This window comes from Leptosomus discolor, chromosome 1 (assembly GCF_034619465.1).
Source record: "Leptosomus discolor isolate bLepDis1 chromosome 1, bLepDis1.hap2, whole genome shotgun sequence".
Lineage (NCBI taxonomy): Eukaryota > Metazoa > Chordata > Aves > Leptosomiformes > Leptosomidae > Leptosomus > Leptosomus discolor.
In genome coordinates this window covers 217,157,550-217,179,486 of record NC_141391.1, presented here as the reverse complement: position 1 = coordinate 217,179,486, position 21,937 = coordinate 217,157,550, and the positions used below count along the sequence as shown (strand labels likewise).

The following is a 21,937-nucleotide window of genomic DNA, read 5'->3' as shown; positions in this document are numbered from 1 at the left end:
GCAGGGAGACTCTCAAAAGGGAAAAGCGCTTCAGGTTGAAGTTCTTCCAACTCAGTTAAAGAGATGTCAAGTTTAACGATCTTAAAGAATGAGAAGGAGGAAGGGGGAGAGGGCTAAAAAAAAATGAAGCTATTTCCAATTTCCCCCCCATCTCCCCCCAAAATATGCCTGGAGTTCTTAGCCTTTACCATTTTTGACAAGTAGCAACACACACGGGCAGTTCCAGCACCAGTACTGTTTGATGAAGGAGTTCTGCTTTGGAAATCACCCAAATGAAACTTGGCAGAGAAAAAAATGAAAGGAAACAAAAAGGGGGGGGGGGGGGAGTTTAAAAAGGGACAAAGAGGAGAAAGAAGGCTGGATCCTCAGCAGAGCAGTTTCTTGCATCTCCTCTTTGTCACAGGAGCCTGGCTGCTTTACACCAGTAAGAGACAGGCTCTGAGCATCTCAGAGAAACATCTGTAAGTGAGAAAACCAGCTCATGTACCTCACAGAAAATGAAATGTTTGAGACAGCAGGAATGTCTCCTGCTCCATCCAGAGATCATGTCTGAAATGCTAAGCTGAGAATGTGCAAGTGGCTAAAATGCGATTATATTTAGCAAATAACTGAAATTGCTGAGAAAATATCTACTGAGGAGGGAGTGGGAAGAATATTTGGGGGACCTGGAAGTTTTTGATGGAACACATAATCCCAAGAATCGTGACAATTTAAGGAGAGGAGAGAGACTTACCCCTTCTAATGCACCTAAAAATACATAATGGATTTATTTTAGTTATTTTTAAAGTGACGTGACATCATAAAAGGAAGGGAAACTTAAGGCTGACTGCCACAAAACGCTTCTCAACAGAGAAGCAAAAGACTCCTCTCCCAGCCAAAGCTGTAAAAGTCCAGGGGCTGGGAGTATTTCAAACAAAGCTGGAGAAAGTGGAGTAGAACTCCTTGAATTCCTATCACTGCACATTCCCAAAACAAAGGCGAAGGAGTTGAGGTGGACAGCTTTGGAGAGCTGCACAGCAGCAAGATAGCTGCTGGCAGAGCAGACTGCTTTAGGACACGAGTTGTCTCTCCCAACAGTCCTCGTTGACACCTGGGGTAGATGAGTTTAGGTTTCAGGCACACAAAAGGACCTATTCCTTACCCCTGCTCTCCCACAAATACACACCTACCGTGCAGACACGTAATATTGGAGAGCAGAAATCCAGATCTGAGGACCTGTTCCCTTCTTTTGCCCTGACTGACGTGACCTAGTCTCTGCCTGTGTCTGCAGCTTAACTGTCCCCGCTATAAAATGAGATTAATAATAATCATAATCTGTTGAGGAAAAGCACTGTGAGGCCTGTGAATGAGGAGTTCATGTTGGAAAAGCTAGGGCAGGTGAGAAGTCCCCAGCTTCAGCTGCATGTTTTCCCCACCACAGTCTGAATGCTCCCAGTTCATACCAGCAGGGATCCAGCTAATCCTCCCCTACAGTAGGTTAAGCTGCAGGGATCTCCACTTTGGGAGGTGCCCAGATGAGCAGTCATGATATTTTGGCCATGGGATGACACTACCTGCTCACGGGTGCTGAAGAGGTGAGGGCAATAACAGTAAAAGCCTAACTCTCGGCACTTCAAGTCCCACAAGTCGTTGCTATCCCACTAAAATCCAGCGCGCTCTTTCCTCTTTTGCCCACACATTGTCTGACAGAAAAGGCTTGTGATGAAAAACGGGGGAAACAAACCCAAGAGTTCACCCTCTGCATATCCCTTCCCAACTTGTCAGAACTGTCATTGGTTCAAAAACCTCTTCTTTATCTTGCAGGGAATTCAGTTACAGGGAACAATTGCCTGGAAGAGAAAACTAGTCCAGTCTTGTCTGCACAGCCAAATACCACAGGAGTTCTTCATATTTTAGTAGGAGAAGCAGCAGGATTGAATTCAGACATCAACAGGGTCGCAAATGGAAAGGAGAAGAGCCAGATGAGGTATCTCACCTAAGAAGGAGCCTTGCAGGGTCTTCAGGGAAATCATTTATAGGTGTCTGAGTGTCTTTTTTAACTGCTACTTATTCAGTTATTCAACACCTCTACGACCAAAGCCTTAAACCTGGCACGTGCCTCCCACACCATGGATCTTCAACGTGCTCAAAACCTCATAAACCATTAGGAGTCATCTTCTCACATCTCAGGAAAACTGCAGAGAGAGAAAACAATAAAATCCAGGCCATGTCAGATGCCAGTTAAAAGGTGGTGAGTCCATCACCATCGCCCAACACTCAACAGTCTGTCACTTCACCACTTTTCTGATTCTTCAGAGACAGCCTGAACACAGAAACACAAGTCCATGTGGATTGGAAAGAGTTCAGTTTCACAGTTGGGGATCCCTTCTCTGGAACGTCCACCATGAAAAACATCATTATCACCGTCGTAATGACATCATTATTGGAGATGACACATCACACTCCATTTCAGTAGAGACACCATTGCTGGTGGGGAGAGGAGAGGTTTGAATGAACAGTGAAATACATAGATAGACCAAAGATGCTGGTAAACAAAGGAAGGCCAAGGTGGAGCTCAGATGTATTAAAACTTGATAATGTCTCCACTTGCAGTAATTCTGTCTAAGAAATGCCTTCTCTTTACCTGTGGTATCTCCACCTGACCACAAAGTCAGAGGCGAGGCAGTCTAAGGTGAAGCCAAAGGTGAAATCTAAGGTCAAATAACGAGTTATTTGTGAGCCGTAGCTTATGCAGTCAGGAATCGGGCATTTCGTTAGCTTGCTCTGCTGGGACTGCAGAACTCACTGTCTCAGAGATGCTTCAATTAAACACGCTACCTTGGCAGATCCGCTTCGGAGACAGCCACACAAGACCTGTGTGACAGCACTGCCACCACTGACACCCCGCGGTTTCATCAGGCGCTTGCAGCCCTAAAAGTACAAGCGGTGCTGAGCTGAGCCAAAGGGCAGCAACTGCTCTGTGAGAGACTCGCATCCTCTGTGGACCAGGCACGGCAGAAGCCCTGTAGCCTCTGTGATTATGTTCAATTCCCTGCCATCAGTGCTTATGTTAAATCCCCTGCCTTTTCCTGGCACATGTCACACACATATTGATTATGAAACCAGACAAGACTGGTTGGATTGACTGGCTTCCCGTGCATTAAGAACACAATTGGTTTACTTCTCAGAAAAAGCCACGCTTTAGAAAACAAGAGGGCAAGAAAGCCTTTCCAGGAAAGCTCAACCTTGAGAATAAAAAGATTTTGCCCATGTCAAAATGTCAAAGTCCCTGATGTTTTGTCAGATTTTGCGACACCTAACAGGTTCAAAAGATGTTTTTCTGGAAAAGAAACACAAGGACTTTTCATGCAGGAGCTTACAGCTCTGGTTTCCCTCATCATGGTATTTGTTCCTGAAGCAAAGACCAAAAACCTACGATCCTTTGGGGAATCAAGGCCTGACTGTCTGCATATTGGGGCTGGGAAAAGTGACAATCTGGCTTCCTCAATTCCCTGTTCTCGTTTTCTCGCTGGCACGTGCAAGATGGCTCACAACGGGGTTCTCGGGCAGAGCTGAAGGAAGGATTTCTGGTGCGCTCAGAAAGCCAACACAAACCCCTTCACCCAGCACACTGGAGTCCACAACTTTGCTTTGAACTGCATTTCAGAAGACAGGAACTCAAAATGCTGCCAGGGCTTATTCAAACCTTGAACTGCTACAGGTTTGTACCAGAGAAGACGCTGCCACCGCCGCCCCTCAGCCTGCTTTTTGGGCACAAACAGCCTCCCCAGTGTTTCCATGACGTGAAAACATGTTTTGTTTTATTTCAGCCATCTCTGAAGAAAGTCAAAGTAACACTGGCAGAAGCAAGACCAGGTTTGTAGGTAGAAGTAATATCTTTTATTAAAGCATCTGCTGTTGTTGGAAAAAACAGCTAAGCCCTGGGCAGTAAGGAAAAGCCTTTGTCCTATAGCTGAAAGTTGATTTAATTTTCCAGCTCTATTATTTCAACCTACAAACCTCGTCTTGTCTGTGTCCTTAGAGCATCCTGACTGCAAGAACATGGCCTCGAGGGCATTCACAGCGTGCAAGACAACTTGGCTGCACCGCCGAGAGTTAGTATTCACTCCTGGTAGAGAGACAAGGCTGAGAAATCGCTCTTGTTCGTCGGATGCTTACACTGACACCACCGGGCGTCCGCTTTTCGATACGGCGAAGGTGAACTGATTTTTAAATTATGTTTGAAATGTTTTTTTAATATTAATATGATTTTTTTTTCCCTATTTTCTGTCATTATTTTGTCATTCCTTTCGACATCATAGAGCTGACGTGAACTGAATTTTGAGTGGATCTAAATTTTATTTTAATGGGAGTGAATTATACTATTAGATCTTAGACCTGTGACCGGGATCGCTTGTGAAGGATACACCAACCTGCAAACAGGGAGCTCGGCACGTTGGTCCAGCATCACAGCTGGGACGAACCGATCTCACTCCACACAAAGGAAAAAAGGCAAGTCCAAAAACTACATCTCTAGCCTTATACTGAGGCAACCTGGAAGTTTTTGCAGCGATACGAGCCCCCACCCCCTAAGAATTAGACCACGAACTCAACAGACTGAGAACTTTCCTCAGCCAGACAATTTGTCCCAGAACCAACCTCGTAGTTAGGTTAGAAAGGATGGGAAGCCCTCGCCAGCCCAGACAAGACTGCCCTCCCAGAGGTGCCAGGCTACAATGAACAGCGCAAAATGCTTTATGAGCTGACATTTTGGTTTTACTGTTACACTGGAGCAGTTCAAAAGAAGCAATTTGTTCTGTGGCTTAATGCATTTAGGAACCAAGGTGCGGCACATTTGTTGTGGCAGAAAAACAGCCCCCACTCCCTTTGAAGCACAAAGGAAGCAAATGAAAGGCGAAGAAGTGAGCACCCAAGGTAGCAAAAGCTTATTAGTGAAGGGAACAGAAAAAAATCGATCATTCTGACCTGTGCAGCAGCTGAGGATGTGGAAGCAGGAAACCCTGGGGACGTTACAAAGTGCCAGCAAGCCTGAGCAATCGTCTTTGTTTGTTGCTAATGAGCCATGGTGCTTTTTAATAATATATAAACCATTTAAAAGGACTTGATGGGAAGACCAAGGAAGCCAGTCGAAGCGCTTCTACCTAGCGTGAAGTCAGAAAACACCGAAATGTTTTGTGAAACGGGGGGAACAATGAACTTCTGCCAAATATAGAGCAAGAGCTCAGCAAAACTGTCAGGGTTTCCAGCGGGTCTCCCACACTCTTGAACCCCCAAAGCATAATTTTCTGGCAGACCATCCTCCTAGAGGGTACATCCCAAGCCAAAACTCCCAGAAACATCACAAAGGAGGCCCCAGATCCCTTGGGTCTGTGATGTTTTTATCAAGATACCGCAGTGTTTCTACCTGCTGGCAAAGCCCACAAGATACCCAAGGATTCCTGGCTCTAGTTCCCAGGTTTTCAGCCACAGCTCATGTAAGCCCTGAGGACACGTTCCAACCACCCTGGGTTTCCAGCCCCCAGGTAAGGAGTCTGGAACCCTGGGATCTCCAGCTTGGAGACAAAGAGGCTAGAAACTCTCACAGTGGGCAAAAGAAATGGGCAATCCTGGCAGTTTCGCCCCTGTCATTAGCTGCTTTTAGCAGCGGAGGAGCTGCCAAGGCTGTCACATTCCCTGAAGAGCTGGAAATCATAAGGAGAAGTGCTTCATTTTTGGACTCACCATAGTTCTTTGCAATGCGTTCATGGGATTTCACACTTGCGGTATTCAAGGGGAAAAAAAAAAAAAAAAAAAAAGATTTGGGTCTGATTCAGATCAAAACTTTATTAAAATGAAACATCTACAGCATGAAAATCCTACTTTTTGATCCATATGGCTTCTATAGATCACAGAGGGCTTTGTCAGATGCTTTACCAGGGCACTCCACACCACTTCAGAAAAGAAGACGCTTCATCCCTGAGTGATAGGCAGCTACGTTAACAGCACAACATACGAATTGCTCCAACTGCAAGAACGGAAAAACACACTCTAGGACACAGCAATAAGGAGTAACAGGGCAACAACACGATCTAACAGGGACAAAATAAAACTGAAGGTGCCGCAGACACTGTATTAAGCCCTACAGAAAGTCCATGCCAGACTGGAGTCCACATATCGGGGCTGGATCCTTGGAGTGGCTGTGTTATTCCATGTTTTTACTATGACTGACATGACACTCTCTTCACCCTGACAAAAGAAACCGAAGTGCCCAGTCATGAAGCCAAACCAATAAGTACAACATTGCAGCCGGGGCAGGCGCAGCACCTCGGGGTGCAGTTTGTCCCCACACCCCGACAATCCTCTCACCCAAACCCTCCATCTCCAGCATCGCAGCGCCCTTCTCTCCCACCTTGATGGTCGCAGGGTCACGGCCAGAAATACCCCCTCGTCCATCGCCCCCAACGGGTTGTTATTCCCTCCACCTCCCCCTGCGAAGCGGTGGCTGGCTGCTGGTGTTGTCAGACCCACACGGTCCCCAAGCCACCCCAGCACCACCATTTGGGCACTTTTTCCTCCCTTCTCCCCTTCCCGGACCCTCCTTGGAGCCCTCATGTCCCTCCAAGCACACAATTGCTTGAAAAACCAGTTTTGCCGCCTCGGCGTTTCTGTCACCATCACGGTGCCACCGACACGGGCTGCAGCCAGGGCCTCCCAAGAGGCTCCACCACAGGCCTCGGGCAAGCTCGGTTTCACATCGAAGCTATAATTCCATGATTTAGACCCAAAACGGCAATTAGCCGCTGATCCTCAGCAGGGAAGCGCCGTTTGAGCCGCTCCCGCCCCGCCTTCTCCTCACGCCACCTCAGCCCCGAACCCCACGCCGCCACTACCGCCCGCCCCCGCCGCGGAACTACAACCCCCATCATGCCCCGCGGGGCGGCACCGCCTGAAGGAGGCGGTGGGAAAGCGTCGCGAGGGCCGCCGGGAGTTGTAGTCCCTGCCGTAGAGCGGCGGCGGTGTCGGTGAACGGGCGGCGGGCGGGGAGCGAACTACCGGCCCCCGGGAGGAAGCGGGGGCGGTGAGGCCGGGGCCGGGAGCGGGGCCGCGGCCCGGGAGCGGGATGCAGTGGCGGCCCGGGACGCCTCCTTGCTGCTTGGGGCGACACCATGCACCCGGCCGTGGCGGTGGGGCTGGTGTTCGGCGGCTGCTGTAGCAACGTGGTGTTCCTGGAGCTGCTGGTCAGGTGCGGGGCCGGGGAGAGGGTTTGGGGGCAGAAGGAGGGGTTGGGGGCAGGGGTTAGGGGCAGGAATGGGATCGGGGGAGGCGGGGGAGGGTCCCTGGGGGGCTGGGGGCCGCAGGGTCTCCCCCACCGGCTTCGGGAGTTGCGAGGGGAGGAAGCGGCAGCGGTGCCCAGGGGGTCTCCAGGAGCCTGGGGGAGGTGGGGTGGGGTGTGTGAGAGGATTTGGGGGGCCGGCATCCAGCCCCGGCGGGCTGGTCGGCCCCCCTCACAGCTTGGGGGGCAGCCCCAGGGCTCGGGGCTCCTCATCAAGGTGCCGAGAGGAGCCCGGGTGTGGATCGCCGGGCCCTGGCCTTGCTGTGTCACCATCTGATGGGGTTTTGGGGTTTTTTTGGGGGGCTGTCCCTCTCGGTTTGGGCCCAGTCTGGCCCTGTCACTGGCTGCTTCAGTATCCTGCCCAGGCACTGGGGATCTCCCGTCTCTGCTGACATAGGGACCACCGCATCAGTCTGGCCCTAAAGTATCCCCACCACCCCTGCTCTCTCATCCCAGCCCCTCATACAAGTAACGGCTGAAATCCCAAGGAGAAGGCACGCGGGAGCAGGCTGGGGGTTCCCCGGGGACAGCAGGCAGGGCCAACGGAACGTGGTCCATCTGGAAATGTGATCTTCGGCAGGGTCACGCGGCTGCAAAGCCAGCGCGGTGAGGGCGAGGAGTCCTTCGTGGCACACGGAGCAAAGGCGGCTTGCCAGGTTGCAGAGAGAGAAAGAGAGAGGAGGGCTGACATTTGGGGTACGCCCGAGTGCTGCGTCACCTTCCTCTCCCTGATGGAGGAAGGCTGGCGTGGCTTGGAAAAGGTGACGGGCTGTTGGTTTTGTTTCCAGGGCTGGTCAGCGAGCTGTGAAGGCAAAACTGCTAGACCTGACTGGAAAAAAGTAATGATTGAACTAGTTCTGCGTCTACGATCGTATTAAGTCAGTGTGGAGCTGCATCCCCTGACCATTCGGTACTATGTTCACTTCCATCATGCCCAGGCTTTCAAAACTAATAATTAAAACCTGCCCTTACTTCTTCCCTGCCCGTCATCGTCCAAGATTGTTAAGAGAAAAAGGGAATGCAAAAGAGCCTGACTCTCTAAGCCAGCAGTGGGGCTATTTGCTTCAAAGTGGGAGGCCAGGATGCAGGTACCTTAACACAGGGTTGCACAATTGCTCAGCAATTGCTGGATAAATCAAGAAGCAGTTCCTGGAGGAAGATGAGTTGTCTTTCCTCTTGGGGATTGCTCTAACCTCTGCCTTTCCTGCCTGGCTTGTGCTGCAATACCAGTGAGGGAGGAGGAATGGGCCCCTTCGAGGTTAAGAAAGCTTTGGACCTGGCTTCTTGCACTTGCTTGCAAGATACTTACAAGACATGCTAGGCTTGTGTGGCCTCCAGCCAGACCTTAAAACAAAAGTGAGGCATTTGGCCCTACTCAAAGGCTGCATTAGGTGTCTCAACCCCAGAAGGGATTTTGAGCAGCAAATCCTAGAGGTCCAACTGCAGAGATCTAAGAAAAGCTGCTTTTCACACACAAGCTTCTCTTAAACATTGCCTCTCATCCACTTTAGAAATTCTCCTATTCCTAACAGCTCAGTTCCTGTGCCCCTCACTTGCCCTGTTCATCTTTGGTCCCTAAATTGGGGTAACGTTGGTTATTTCTTCGGGTCTTGGTGTTATTTGGAGGGAAAAGTCCCTCCTGAAGATGAATCTTCCCATAACAAGCCAAGTCCTGGAACAGGATCATAAGAGAAGGCATTGACCAGACTTGACAGTCTAATGAGGAATAACAAAGGTGATTGGGAGAAATTTACTCAGGATTTATGAGGAAGGAGTAAAGGAATGAGAACTGTTTAGTCTAGAGATGCCTGAGGACAGACAAAAGACTTTAAACGTGTGGAGAATGGCTGCAGAGAAGAGCAGAGAAGTTTTTCTGCTAGGCTCTGGAGGCAGAACAAGAAATAAGGGGCTTAAATTGCTGTGAAGGGGATGGAAAGCAGCCCAAAACACCAGATTTGCTCCCTCTCAGTGTAGTGAAGTGGGTTTGTAAGGGAGAGAGTGGGGAAGCTCCTTGTTGGAGGTTTTCAAGAGCGAGTTAAACAAGCCCCTGCCTGGATAACGGAAGGAGGCTTGGACAGGGCAAGAAACACCGATGAGTTCATCCCATCTCCCATGTTTGGAGCAACTCGACGTATTCTGCTCGTGTCCTTTCCTAGTTGACCTGGGGAGGTCTGTCTTTGAGCCGTGATGCCGAAGCTTGCGTGCCATGTACCTACAGGCCTGGGTAGAAAGCCCCTGATCTGCTCTTCACCTTCTGAAGCTGTGACCTTGTGAGGTGCCTTCTCTGTAAAAACAGTTGAGGCTCTGCCTGGGAGGTAACGATGGGGTTTCTCCCCTGTACGGTGCGAATGCGTTGGGGGGGTGTTCTTCAGCAGGGGCTGTTGAAGGGATTCCCTATGGAATATGGAGTCTTCTGCAGCGATGGACAGAAATCTTCCTTGAAGAAGGGATTGCTTGTGTGGAGTTCTGGCCGACGGAGAGCACTCTGCATCAGCGTGCCCCAAACTGATGCGCAGAAGTTGGACTAGTCTGTGCTCCTCTGACGTGACCGAGAGCCCCGCTCCGGCTGTCTTGTCCCACCATCTGCCAGGGCTGCTAGACACTGACAGCCCAGGCAATTCCATCCTAGGAGGCAGGGTGACAGTGAAGCCGAGAAAACTCACTAACAACTCAGTGTTATCCAGCAGGGATTCTTTCCTGCGGCGCCGGGCAGCACGGGGGATGGCTCCTTCCATCCCTGCGCGCCCAAGCATCGGGATTTTTGCCTTATATTTACAGCTTTCGTGTTTATTCATTACATTTCTATGAAAAGGTTGGGTTATTCTAATTATTTCCAGGAATTCATTAACCTAAGTTCCTCCCATCGTCCCGCCTCAGTCCACCCAAGTTACGCCCCCATTGGGGGTCCTTGGTGGTCGTTGGGGATGAAGGTCCGAGTCTTCCTCAGGGTTGAACTTTCGAACTTGCCCTGTGGCGCCTGCCCTGCGCCATCCTGGGGCTTTTCCAAACGGCAGCACCAGCTCTCGCTCGCTGCCCTCCCTGTCTCTCCTGCTCAGCCCTTTGTGTTCCTTGAGCCCCACAGTCTGACTGGAGGATCCCACCGGGCGTCCTTCGCTGGGCGGATTCTGCTTCATTCTTATCTTTACAGCGTGTGTTAGTTAGTCCACGATGGATCTGTGCACAAGGGTTGGTACAAATCAGCCTCCCTCCCCGTCTCTAAAGGCTGGGCAGCAGTTCTTTTCTAAAAGCCAGTTTTCTAAAAGCTAGTTAGCCATTCTTTATTACAACGGTTACATCGCAGTGTTTCTGCGTTGCTTCTCGAGAACTCAGTATCAGTCGACTACAGCTAAAGCAAATCTTCGGTTGATCTATCCAGACTTCTTGTCACTTCCTGTAGCTCTATCAGTGGGTTAGGACTGTGAGTCAAAGGCACGAGCAGATACAGCCTGGGGTTTGGGGTGGTTTTTTTTTTTTGTTTGTTTGCCTTTTTATGATCAGTCAACACATTAACCCTGTGTCAACACTTTACTGATCATGCGAGGTCATATGTTCAGCAAGTGACTGAGTGCAAGGATCTGTGAATGGGGAGGAAACAGTCTAGTGCATGGAAACGGTCTTGGTTTATTCCAAGTTTACTTTGTATTCCCCGACAGAGATAAGGTTTACAATCCTGAAGCCTGGCTTTACAATCCTGGAGCCTGGCTTCTCTCTCCAGTTCAGTGTCTCTTCTCTTCCCCCAAGTAACTTTGGAAACTCTTAACCTCATTGCACAGCGGCGATTGAAGTCTCGTGGACAATTAAGCTCTAAAAAATGTGAAAATTGGCAGGTGGGTAGAGGGGAGGGGCTCAGGCTAATGCCCACCCCATGGAAAATGCAGGGAGAAGGTGGCCTTTCCAGGTGCTGTTTGGTGGCAACGACGTGGACAGCTCTGCATTAACCAGAGCGCTGCTGCCGCTTCAGAGAAGTCTGGGGGGTGACAGAGGAGATTTTGGAGGAGACCAGGCCCTCGGCTCTGCTACCCAGGAGACAGCTTGGATATTCCTCTTCTCCAGTGCGTCTCTCAGCTTGCGTTCCCCAAAACTGAGTCTAGAGCCAGCCTCTAACTGCTTCTGATGGCGTGTGGCGTGAGCAAGCTACATGCTTGTGCAGCAGGGGATGGGGGCTCAGCGGGGTGCAGCTTCTCCGTTAAGTCCTTGGCCTCAGTTTCTGCCTTGCACCAGGGAACGGGGAAGCACTTGCTCAAATTCCTCGGTCTTCTGCTGCAAACGACAGCGAGCTTTCTGATTATCTGACGTGTCACGGCCTCCTCTGAGCCCGCGGCTGACTGTGTGCCTCCCAGGAAATCCTCTCCTGCTCCCTGTAAGCTTCTTAGGAAGGAGGCAGGGTCTGCAGCAGGCATGTCTGCTAGGAATGGGTGAGCGGGGAGTATTTGTTCAATATCAGGCTGTTACGGGCTCTCTTGGCCTTGAGTGTAATTCCTCTTCCCTCAGAATAAAACACACAAGGTTGATTTGCTCAAAGGTGGTTTCGTTTCCGCTGCAAAGGTAGTGATCACTGCAAAGCTCGTGGTAACTGCAGCGCCTGGGTCTCTCTGGGAGGACAAAGATGCTTGGCTAAGTGGGTCTCCTTCGAGGTCAGAGGCTGGTTTGTGGCTTTCGATACCTTGTGGAGTTTGAAACCTTCAGTGCAAAGTGTGGGTCACGTTAGCCAGCTCCCTGGGTCGCCTGACTATCATGTGGCATTTAATGCCACGGCGTTTTGGGGCTCCTGTGATGAGCAGCTGCTGCAGGTTCCTTCTTGAACCTAAAACCAACCTTTTGCATCCAGCAGACGCAGGAGGGCAGAGAGCTAAAGCTTGCTGAGTGAACAGAAAGCAGGTCCGGGCTTGTGTTCACACGTCCTGGGGATGGGGGACAAGCAGAGCCACGGACACTACGCCTTGCTCTGCAGACACGGGACCTGACCTTGGCACTTCCCTCATGCGGTGGAAATCGGGGCTTTTGGAAATCCTGCCGCCTTCCTCCTGGGTGGGCTCATCGCTTCGCTTGGCCTCTAACAAACACAGCAGCTTGTAGGTAGGGTGTGAGCCTTATCAAAACCACTTCCCCACGAGAAGGACGGAGAGCCAGCGTCGGTGTGGTTGTGTCGGTGCTTGACGTCGCTCTTTCGGACCCTGGTGTGACGTGACCCATTTCCTCTGTCACTTCCAGACTCAATTCACCGCGTGACGGGGGTGGCTGCTCGCTTCCTCTTTGGAAACCCTTGAGGAAGGGCTTGCTGCACAGGTATCTGCAAGTGCAGGTGAATAAACACCTGCAGGGACGTGTTTTAACAAAGGCAACACGAGAACCCGGACAGATAAAGCGGTAAAGCCCCTCCAGGTCGACGCTCGCTCTGGGGTGATGCGCTGTGAGCCTCATTTTGATTGGAACCCAGTGCAGTGTTTGTTCTCCATGGCATTGCTCTTATGCTTGTGTCTTCTCCATGCTTGCAGGCAGTTTCCAGGATGTGGGAACATCGTGACGTTCTCCCAGTTCCTGTTTATCGCGGTGGAAGGCTTTCTCTTCGAAGCCAACTTTGGGAGGAAGAGGCCAGCCATACCAATAAGGTACAGACGATCTGAACGCTTTCGCTGGGCACAAATGGACTTGCTCTCGGTTATCTCAAGAAATGTTTCATAAAACAGCTTAACCATTTATCCTGGCTAAATCCCATCCATTCTGCAGCGCTTGCGAAGCCACGTTGACAATCTGTGACGCCTGATAAAATATGAACTCCTTGTTTATCGAGAATTCTTTATAGGAAATTGCCATCAGATACTTTCCTGTCCAAGAAACAGGGTGGTGTCTTGCACAGTTAAGAGTTTGCTGTGTTTGAAGAGCTTGCTGTATCTCTGGCGCGATGAGCGTGGGAGGGAGAGGTTTACTGGCAACGCAGCCAAATTAACCTTTGCATTTCTCTGTCAGGGCTGATCTTGTCCTGGCAATGGCCTGGCATGTCCCTGCTCTCCTCCCTGGTGGCTGAAGTGAAGTGGGGAGGTTTCGTGGGGTTCCTTAGCAGACTGCCCGTGGCAAAACAGAGCACTGCGCTGAGGGCTCGGGCCAGAGATCCTCGTGGAAGAAAGTTGAGGGCAAGTTTAGTGCCGTTCCCGGCTGCGTGGCAGCGAGGAACTTCATTTTGTGGAGGCTCTGTAGCGTGGATGTGGAATCACGGGGGTGTTCAGCCTGGGTTTGAATAGTTTCTCCTTCCACTCAGGGTAGCGATGCCTGCTGGCAGAAATTTAATCCCCTCAAATCAAGCCTTGTCTTAGGCCACTGTACTTAGGAAAGAGGAGTCTGGAGGGAGTCAGTGTCAAAGATCCCGGCTGGGGCATCCTCAGTTCCCCTTTTGCTTCTGGGATTAGCACAAGCAGGTCAGGTTTCCTGTTCCCTGCTGCGGCCAAAGTGGATTGATCTTCTCATTAGTCACAGACCCCATGAGCTAGGTGGGTTCCTGCTCCGCTCCAGACCTTTCCTTGCAACCCATAATCCGTTCTGAAGGTGCCACCCAGCATCCCACGGAAGGACAAGCACAGCTACCAGCTGGTTTTTGTGTGTTTGTGTTTCAGGTACTATTTCATCATGGTGGCCATGTTCTTCACCGTCAGTGTGGTGAACAACTATGCCCTGAACTTAAATATCGCCATGCCGCTGCACATGATCTTCAGATCAGTGAGTACTGCCATGCCATCCTTTCCCTCCTCACCTGACATCTCTTCCCATCATCTCTGCGTGTAGTCTGCCACCCTCTCTTTCCCTGAGGGCACCACAACCCTGTGCAAATTCTAAACTCTGTCTAACCTTTGGGGAGAGCAGCCTTGCTCTGAAGGCTCAGCTCCAGTTCTCGCTTTCGCAGGGTTGATCATTAAATTTCAACTTAATGGACAGACGAGGCAACTGAGGCTCAAACAGGCTTTGAGGGGAAGTAACAGTGACAAAACCAAGCCCAGACTCTGGTGGTCGGCCCTGGATAGGCTGAATTGCTGGGCTGAAGGGACCCAGCTTTCCCTTCCACCGCACAGCTACGCCAAGTGGTTCATGTCCTGGTGTAGGTGTCTTGGTTAAATGCCCCAGGTCACAGAGCATGGATTTGGCCTAGTTCCACCTGCAGTGTTCCTGCATAAGTCTTTGCTTTGGGAAATGCTGTTAAAATGCATCTTCACTTAAGTGTAGATGGGTGTCAGGCTGAAACATCTGGTAAAACCAAAGGAAATGTAGCCCCAGCTGTTGGGAATAACAAAATCTGCTGGGCAGCAGCTGTTCTCCCACAACTCATCGTGGGGTTGAGATACCTGAAGTCAGGAGAGGTTAAAAAGCCGAAAACCAAACAAGGCTCTAGAAACCCTGTCCCACATTAACCCTGAGGGGTGGTTCTTGTATTGCAGCCCTGCAGTCAATCTGTGGAGCCATACTCCTGTTCTGAATTTAAAAAAACAGTGATTTGACCCCGTTCTGGTCTGTAGCACACACTGGGTGTCACGAGTGGGCCAGAAAAGGGAGGAGGCCCACTGGCCAGAAGATCCCAGTAGCCTGTTTGCCCCAGCATCCTTGCTCCTGAGCCACCCAGCTCAACTTCTCCCTTCCTCCTAGCTGCAGTGAGACTCTTCCCCACCCTGTCAGTCTCCCTGATCCTGTTCTGGCCCTTTCTGTTGGTGTTTTGGCGTTAGTTGTATTGAGTTTGTGGTGTTTCTCTGGGGCGGGCGTCCCAGTCTGGGGAATTTTGTCATGCTGACCTTCTGTTTTGTTTTTCTCCTCCTCTCTCTTCCTTCCCAGGGCTCTCTCATAGCAAGCATGGCTCTAGGTATCATCATTTTGAAGAAAAGGTAAATCACAAGCCTCTCATATCACCAGAGAACGCTTTGCCGTTGACTTAATCATCCTGACTGGTGTTTAGCGCCCTCCCCTTTCCTGTTAAATATTTTTGTTTTACTGGTGGGAGAACTGGGCCACAGAGGTGTGCCTGGACTAGGGGCTGGATTAGTTCCCTCTTCTGCATTTCCACCACCCCTCACTCCTTCCTTTAAGGCAAGCATGGACTGAAGAGAGAGCTTTTACACATGGTTGCAGCCCTCTGTGTTAGCTCTTCTTTCCTCTTGTGTGAGGCGAGTACCACTCGTGATGGATGGGTGTACTGGCTCTGACTGGGAATAGCAGCCGGTATCGTGCTCCGTTTCGGATTTGTGGCAAAACCAGTGTCGATAGCACACTGTTGTTTTGGTTGAACACAGTGTCAAGACTTTCTCTTTTTCCCCCTCGGCCTGCCTCCCCAGTGAGCAGGCTGGGGTTGGACAAGAAGTTGAGAGGGGATGCAGCCAGGACAGCTGGCCTGAAGTGGCCAAAGGGGATATTCCAAGCCGTGTAACGTTGTACACTGCGATGGAAACCAGGGTAGAGGAAGAAGGGGGTTGGGGGGAGTTGGCTTCCAAGATGGCCATGCTTGTGGGAGGTGGTAAGTGGGTTTGTTCTGAGGTTTTTTCCCCTCCTCACTTATTAAACCCATTAGCTCGACCCACGAGTTTTCTTGCTCTTTTCTGGTTCTCTCACCCAGGCCACAAGGTATTGGGGGAATGAGCGAGCGGCTGGGTGGGTGCTTGGCTGCTGGCTGGGGTCAACCCACCACAGTGGGCAAAGACATCAGGACAGGAGGGTCCTCCCAGCTGCTTGGGGTCTGGACCAATGTGGACACATCCCCTGCCACTCCATCCCTATGCAGAGATCTGCCCTGGCTTTGATCTGAGAGAGATCCTTTGCCACAGGCAAGGAGATCTTGGTCCAAAATGCTGCTTTTTTGTTGCAGTTGGAGTCAGTTAGCTTTCCCTCCTGGCCATGTCCAGCTTTAGGTAGTGGCTATGTGCCCACTGCCACAGGTTCACCCCGCTGCAGTGGAGCAAAATGCAATGCAGGGGCGCAGTGGAGGAACCACACGAGGCTGGGACGGGTCACTGACATCTCTCTTCTCCCCCGTGCAGATACAGCATAACTAAATACGCATCCATCGCCCTGGTGTCCGTGGGGATCTTCACCTGCACTTTCATGTCTGCAAAGCAAGTGGTAAGGATTGGAAAGGGCCTGAGGTCAGAGCTGTGAACCTTATTGACAGGAGGAGCTGCTGTCAGCACCTTCATCAGTAATTCTCTTTGCCTGACGATTCGTGGAGAGACAAGATGTCTCCTAGCTCTAGATCTGCTCCCCGAAAGCTTTTGTTCCTGGTCTCCTTTTCCTGTGGTTTGGAGGGAGGGGGCGCAGACACGTGCGTGTGGTTTGACTTAATCACAGGTGCCTTTTAACCCATTCAGGTTGCTTTTTGCTGAGAATAAACCATTATTTTTTTTTACCACAGCGATAACAGCTAGAAGCTCTTGCCCTTACTGGTATGTGTTACAGTGAGGAGCAGGTGAATCTTAGACAAAAACTCAGCCATCTTGAGTCTTTGCTCTTTTTATCCCAGAAGAGGCTGTTGGCTTTCAGGCTAGATTTTTCCAGACCTGTTGTCACCCAGTGTGACTTTCTGTGACCCTTGAAATAAAGCTCACATATTTGGAGAACGGGAGGGAGTGAAGAAAATCCGTGTGTAACACCACCGTGGGCTTTTCCTGGGTCAGCACCCACAGCCTGATCTTGTCAACTGAAGACAGAGAAATACCGTAAAGTGGTGATCAACTGCAAATGGGTTGTACTCAATCCAGCTCTGAGAAATTGGAAATGAAACGGGGCTGACAAACCTCCCAAGTCCCCCACCATTTAATAGCTTTTTGTACTCTCAGGATGTCTGAGGAAGGTCTGTGCCGTGCCCCCTTGTTCTGTATTAATCCAGATAAACTCTCAGCCTGGGGTTTTGGTGTAGTCCAGACAGTTGTGGCAAAGGTGTGTAATCATATTTGCCCCTAAACCACAGTGAGAAAGAGGCCAAAGTCATGCTTCCTCGAGTTTTACCCTTGGCTGACAGCATCTACAGGCCTGGTTTCCTCAATGCCTTGACCTCAAGCCAGAGCCCTGGTTTTAGTACCTGACTGGGGCTTGGCCAGAGCCCTTGTCCTTTCCTGCACACTCAGCTCTGAGATGGGGCAGAGGACCCTGCTGGTGGGCTGGCTTCGAGAGCTCTCTGAGCGGCACTCCTTGGGTTTTGTGGTTGAAGAGTTCGGTCTCTCGCCAAGCCAGGACATTTCTTTCAGAAAAGCTACTCTCTTGATCAGACATTGACACTTTTTTCCCCTGGAATCCGGTGCGTTCCCTGAAGCAGAGTGGAAAGCACAGCGTGCTGTAGTTGCTGCCGCCTCTGGTTCAGCCAGGGAAGCAACACTGGGAAATGTGAGACCTTGGGTGGTCTTGGCTTTGTGGGCTCGCTTGGAACACAGCACACAAACCAAGAGTGAGGCAGAGGCAGGTCCGAATGAGCTGCGGGGACGTGGTAGCTCACGGTGTCTGTGTTGTGCTTCCCTCCACCAGGCATCTGACTCCAGCTTAAACGAAGAGGACGGACTCCAGGTTTTCTTGTGGTGGCTGCTGGGTATGTGAGTGCCACATCTCCAGCTGACCGTGCTGGGATACTGGCAGGACTTGGCTCTCTGATGTCCTTGGCCATGGGGGTTGTGCAAAGCAGACCGTGGTGGGAGTCCTCCTGCTGAGGCTAAGATGTGCTGAGCATCTGGTGGATGTTGATTTGCAAAGGACGGGGGTTTGTGGCGCTCGTTAGCAGCTTTGGGCAGGGAGATAACTCTTCCTTTGGCCAACAAGTTAAATACAGCACCTAAGGGGGTCCTGCAAGGTAGTGGCTTGGTGGCAGGATGAGACTACAGTCGTGCACGTTTGCAGAGATCTTCCTGATTTCTCTTTGCAAAAGCAGCCCGACCTGATAGAGCTGGTGCTGTGAGATCTGCTGCGGAGAGGGAGAGGGGCTGAGGCTGGTTCGAGCGTTCGTTCAGTGCGGTATTTCGTGGAGGAGTCTTTAAATTCTGGCACTTGAGTCTATTTCTGTACCTCCAGCGTAGGTTGTTGGTGGCTTTTTGAGGAACCTGGGGTTGATGTACTGTCAGTAGAGGCAAATGACCGTATCCCCGGTATCCCAAGAAGTCTTTTGGCATCTCAGCCTTTGTAATAAGATACCTGTGTCCTCCAGACCGTTATCAGTTTTCTTACCGAGTCTGGATATTTTGGCTTTTTTTCCCTGAAAGCTACATCGTAGGAGTCTTCAAGCGGGTTGACGAGCAGCGTTGCGAGGCTGTGCTTCTGTTCCAGGTATTGCTGCACTCACCTTCGCCCTCCTCATGTCTGCCAGGATGGGGATTTTCCAGGAGACGCTGTACAAGCAGTTTGGGAAGCACTCCAAAGAGGCCCTTTTCTACAATGTAAGTCTCCACATCTTTTGTGTTCCTTGGACTGGGCGGCTAGGACGGCTGAGAGAGGCCCTTCCCCTCCCACCTCCCACCCCATACTCGGCACAAATCCAGAGGGTCACACAAGGCCGGAGCATGTGCTCTCATGTGTGAGGCTGGTTGCCCAGGGTGAGAGGTGGGGTGGGTTCATGTAATCTGTTCACATCACGGGGTGGCTTCACATCACGTCTTTGCTTTTCTCTCCAGCACGCGTTACCGCTCCCTGGCTTTCTCCTCCTTGCCCCAAACATCTACCACCACGCGGTCCTCTTCAGCCAGTCTGGTGAGTGTTGCACAGACGGATCCTTGCCCTCGTACCTTTCTGGAAAATGCTGCTGGAAGCTTTCAGTCCAGCAGTTGTGCGTGGTCAGGCTTGCCTTGGGGTGTTCAAGCCCTCTGAATTTTCAGGTTTGATAGAAAGCCAAAAGCCTGACACAAGGAAGCAAGACAGAGCTTTTCTTTTAATGTCTTTTTCCTTAGCCTACTTCTTCCTCCATCTTCCTTTCTTCCCTACGGAAGTCCAAGGAGAAACATCCGCAAACTCTCTTGTTCTTTACCACACTCAGAACAAGATAACCCTCCCTTTGGAGCAGAATCAAGGTGTGCCCATACCTCAGTCTGCCTAATGCAGCAACGGCCTCCTGAAGCTGCGGCGTGTCCCGGATCACGGTCAATCCGGGCCGGGAGAGCGTCACCTCTCCTTGCACCTTCTTTAACATGAGCAGGGCAGTGACCTCGCTCCGTCCTTTCTCCCCGCAGAGCCGTTCCAGGTCCCAGGGATCGGGCTGACCCTGCCAATCATGTGGTTCTACCTCCTCATGAACGTCATCACTCAGTATCCTTTCAAAGCTCGGCGTGAGCCGCGCCGCGGAGGTGGCAGCAGAGCGGGAGAGGAGGAATGGGGTGGGGCTGCCGTGTCCTTCGAGCCTTCCCTGCCTTTGGGAGCTGATGTTCATGTAACTGTTGGAAAATTCAGAGTGAAATTTAATGTGGGACTTCAGATTTTTATTTTTTTTTCTGGGGTGGCTGAACAACGTGGCCACCAGCTCTTGGGGGAAAAAAAAAATAGGGTGGAATTTAACCTGAGGCTCACGTTATTTCCAGGGTGGCTGAAATCTGCCACCGCCTCCCCAAGGGACAGGCTGATTGGTATAAGGCCACAGCGGTTTTGCTGGCTGGCTCCGAGTAGGAAGGACAGATCAGGAGCTCTTTGTAATACATCAGTGTGCGGAGTCTTCCAGGCAGTGAGGACAGCTCTGAAAGCCTGAAGAACCCGTGATACCCTCAAGAAAGAGACCCTTCAGTCCGAAAATCTTACCATTTTCCTCTCTCTGTTGAGACAGTGCTGTGCTCTGTCGCTGCTCACGCCCCTCCATGAACCCCCCTCGTTTAATCTACCTTTCCTGTGCCCCCTCAGGGGGCAGAGGAGACTTTCTGCTGGATATAAACGGAGAAATCTGGCTTTAGCTTCCCTCGGCTCCACGGCAGGGACTGTCAACGCTGTGCACCATTAACCTTTGGACACTACCTCAGCCCCAGCTGCTCTAGTGGGGTAGTTTTGCTGTCCTACAGCAAGCTTGGGGGGGGGGAGTCCAGGAGATTTGGGGTGTCGCCGGGCTCTGTAGTGAAGCTGTTCACAGCTGTAGAAATGCTGATGTGAGGAGAAGGGAATTTTATTCCCTCTGTCACCAAGCTGGGGCTGGCCGTTGCCCAGTCCTTTGCTTGCCCACGTGTCCTCCCTCTTTAGCCCCGATGTCCCCTTACCTCCGCCCACCCCAGATACGTCTGCATCCGAGGCGTCTTCATCCTCACCACAGAGTGCACCTCCCTCACCGTCACACTGGTGGTGACGCTGCGCAAGTTCGTCAGCCTCATCTTCTCCATCCTCTATTTTCGCAACCCCTTCACAGCCTGGCACTGGCTGGGCACCATCTTCGTCTTCGTGGGGACTCTCATGTACACGGAGGTGTGGAACAGCCTGGGGCCCTTCCTGGCCCGCTGGAGGAAGAGGCTGAAGGAGGAGTAACCGCCGGGGACACTCTGCAGGGACCTTTTTATTGTTTTATGGAGCAGAGCAGCAGGGAATCCCCCAGAGGGGGGTTGTTTTTATAACACGGGAGAGGTGTTGGCTGTGCCAAGCTCCTGGGAAACGTGGAGCCTCTGCTGGAAACCTGCCTGAAACGGATCATGGAAAGACAATACGGTTATTTTTGCAAGGTTGCTTTTTTTTTTTTTTTTTTTAATGCAACCCCTTTTGCTTCCAACCTCTCCCCCTGTTTCGTTAATTTTTGTTTGAATAACCCTTTTTAAGTCATGTAAAAGCTGCCCCAGTTCTCTGTTAGGAGCCCAACCGTGTTGTGGTGCTGTTGTCCGCTCCTCCAGGCTTTGATGAGCTGGACCCTGAGCCTGTTCGGTGCCGTCTTCTCATGTCCACGTGGCCGCCGCGGGTGGCTGAGCCCTGGGGAACTGCTTCTTTGTGCAGCAGGTTGTGAATTACACTGGAAAGGCCAGGCTTGGCTGATAACCTGAGTCCTTGTTGCCTGATCCTGCCACCTCTGCTGGGAGGGCCGTAGGGATACCTGTAGCTACAGCCTTCCAGTCTGCCCAGTAGATCCTCCACTGGGGAAATGGCTCAGGGGGCTGATTCCAAGCCACCGAGCTTCCATCACTAGTAGCAGGGCCTAGCTGGGAGCCTGAGGAAACCAAAAAGGGGTGATGCTAAGGGGACAGAAAGTGCCACTGTGTCACCTTCGCAGCCTCCTCAGGGAGTTGGTGAAGTGCTGTTGAGGCTTGGCCGGTACTTCACCAGCCGGAGGGTGTCGTGGGTTCCTCCTGCTTTGGTGAGGTCCTCAGTGTGGGTCGCTTTTTGGTCGTTTCCTACTTTTTCCCTCGTCACAGGCGTGTTCAGGGGGCTTCGTTGCCGGCAGTCAGCGGCAACGAACTGCGCTGAGCCCCCGACGCGCCTGCGGTCCCCCTGGATCCGGCCCATCCTCAGGGTTCAAATGGTGCCAGGAAACTTCAGAAGGGCCAGTACAGCTGAGCTTACTCTGCTGGGGGAGGCTGGATTTACTGTCCCTTCTCCCAGTTCTCCTCCCACATCAGCGTCAGCTTTGCTCGTGGCGTTTCTGTGCGTCCTAGCAGCATCGGCCTGGCGCGGGACTGGTGTCCCTGCGTGTCACCCCTCACCTGGGGCCCGAGTGGCCTTCGGGAGCTG

The 21,937-nt window shown here is 51.5% G+C and overlaps 1 protein-coding gene across 1 annotated transcript; it reads left to right on the top strand.

Moving 5' to 3' along the window:
- Window positions 1-7,145: 7,145 nt before the first annotated feature.
- SLC35B4 (solute carrier family 35 member B4) lies at window positions 7,146-20,749 on the top strand. Its single transcript, XM_086475072.1, has 10 exons — window positions 7,146-7,222; window positions 12,808-12,921; window positions 13,921-14,023; window positions 15,125-15,174; window positions 16,321-16,402; window positions 17,798-17,858; window positions 18,587-18,696; window positions 18,931-19,006; window positions 19,483-19,558; window positions 20,503-20,749. Exons 1-10 carry the CDS (start codon window positions 7,146-7,148, stop codon window positions 20,747-20,749), a joined length of 996 nt encoding a protein of 331 aa, XP_086331198.1.
- Window positions 20,750-21,937: the final 1,188 nt, after the last annotated feature.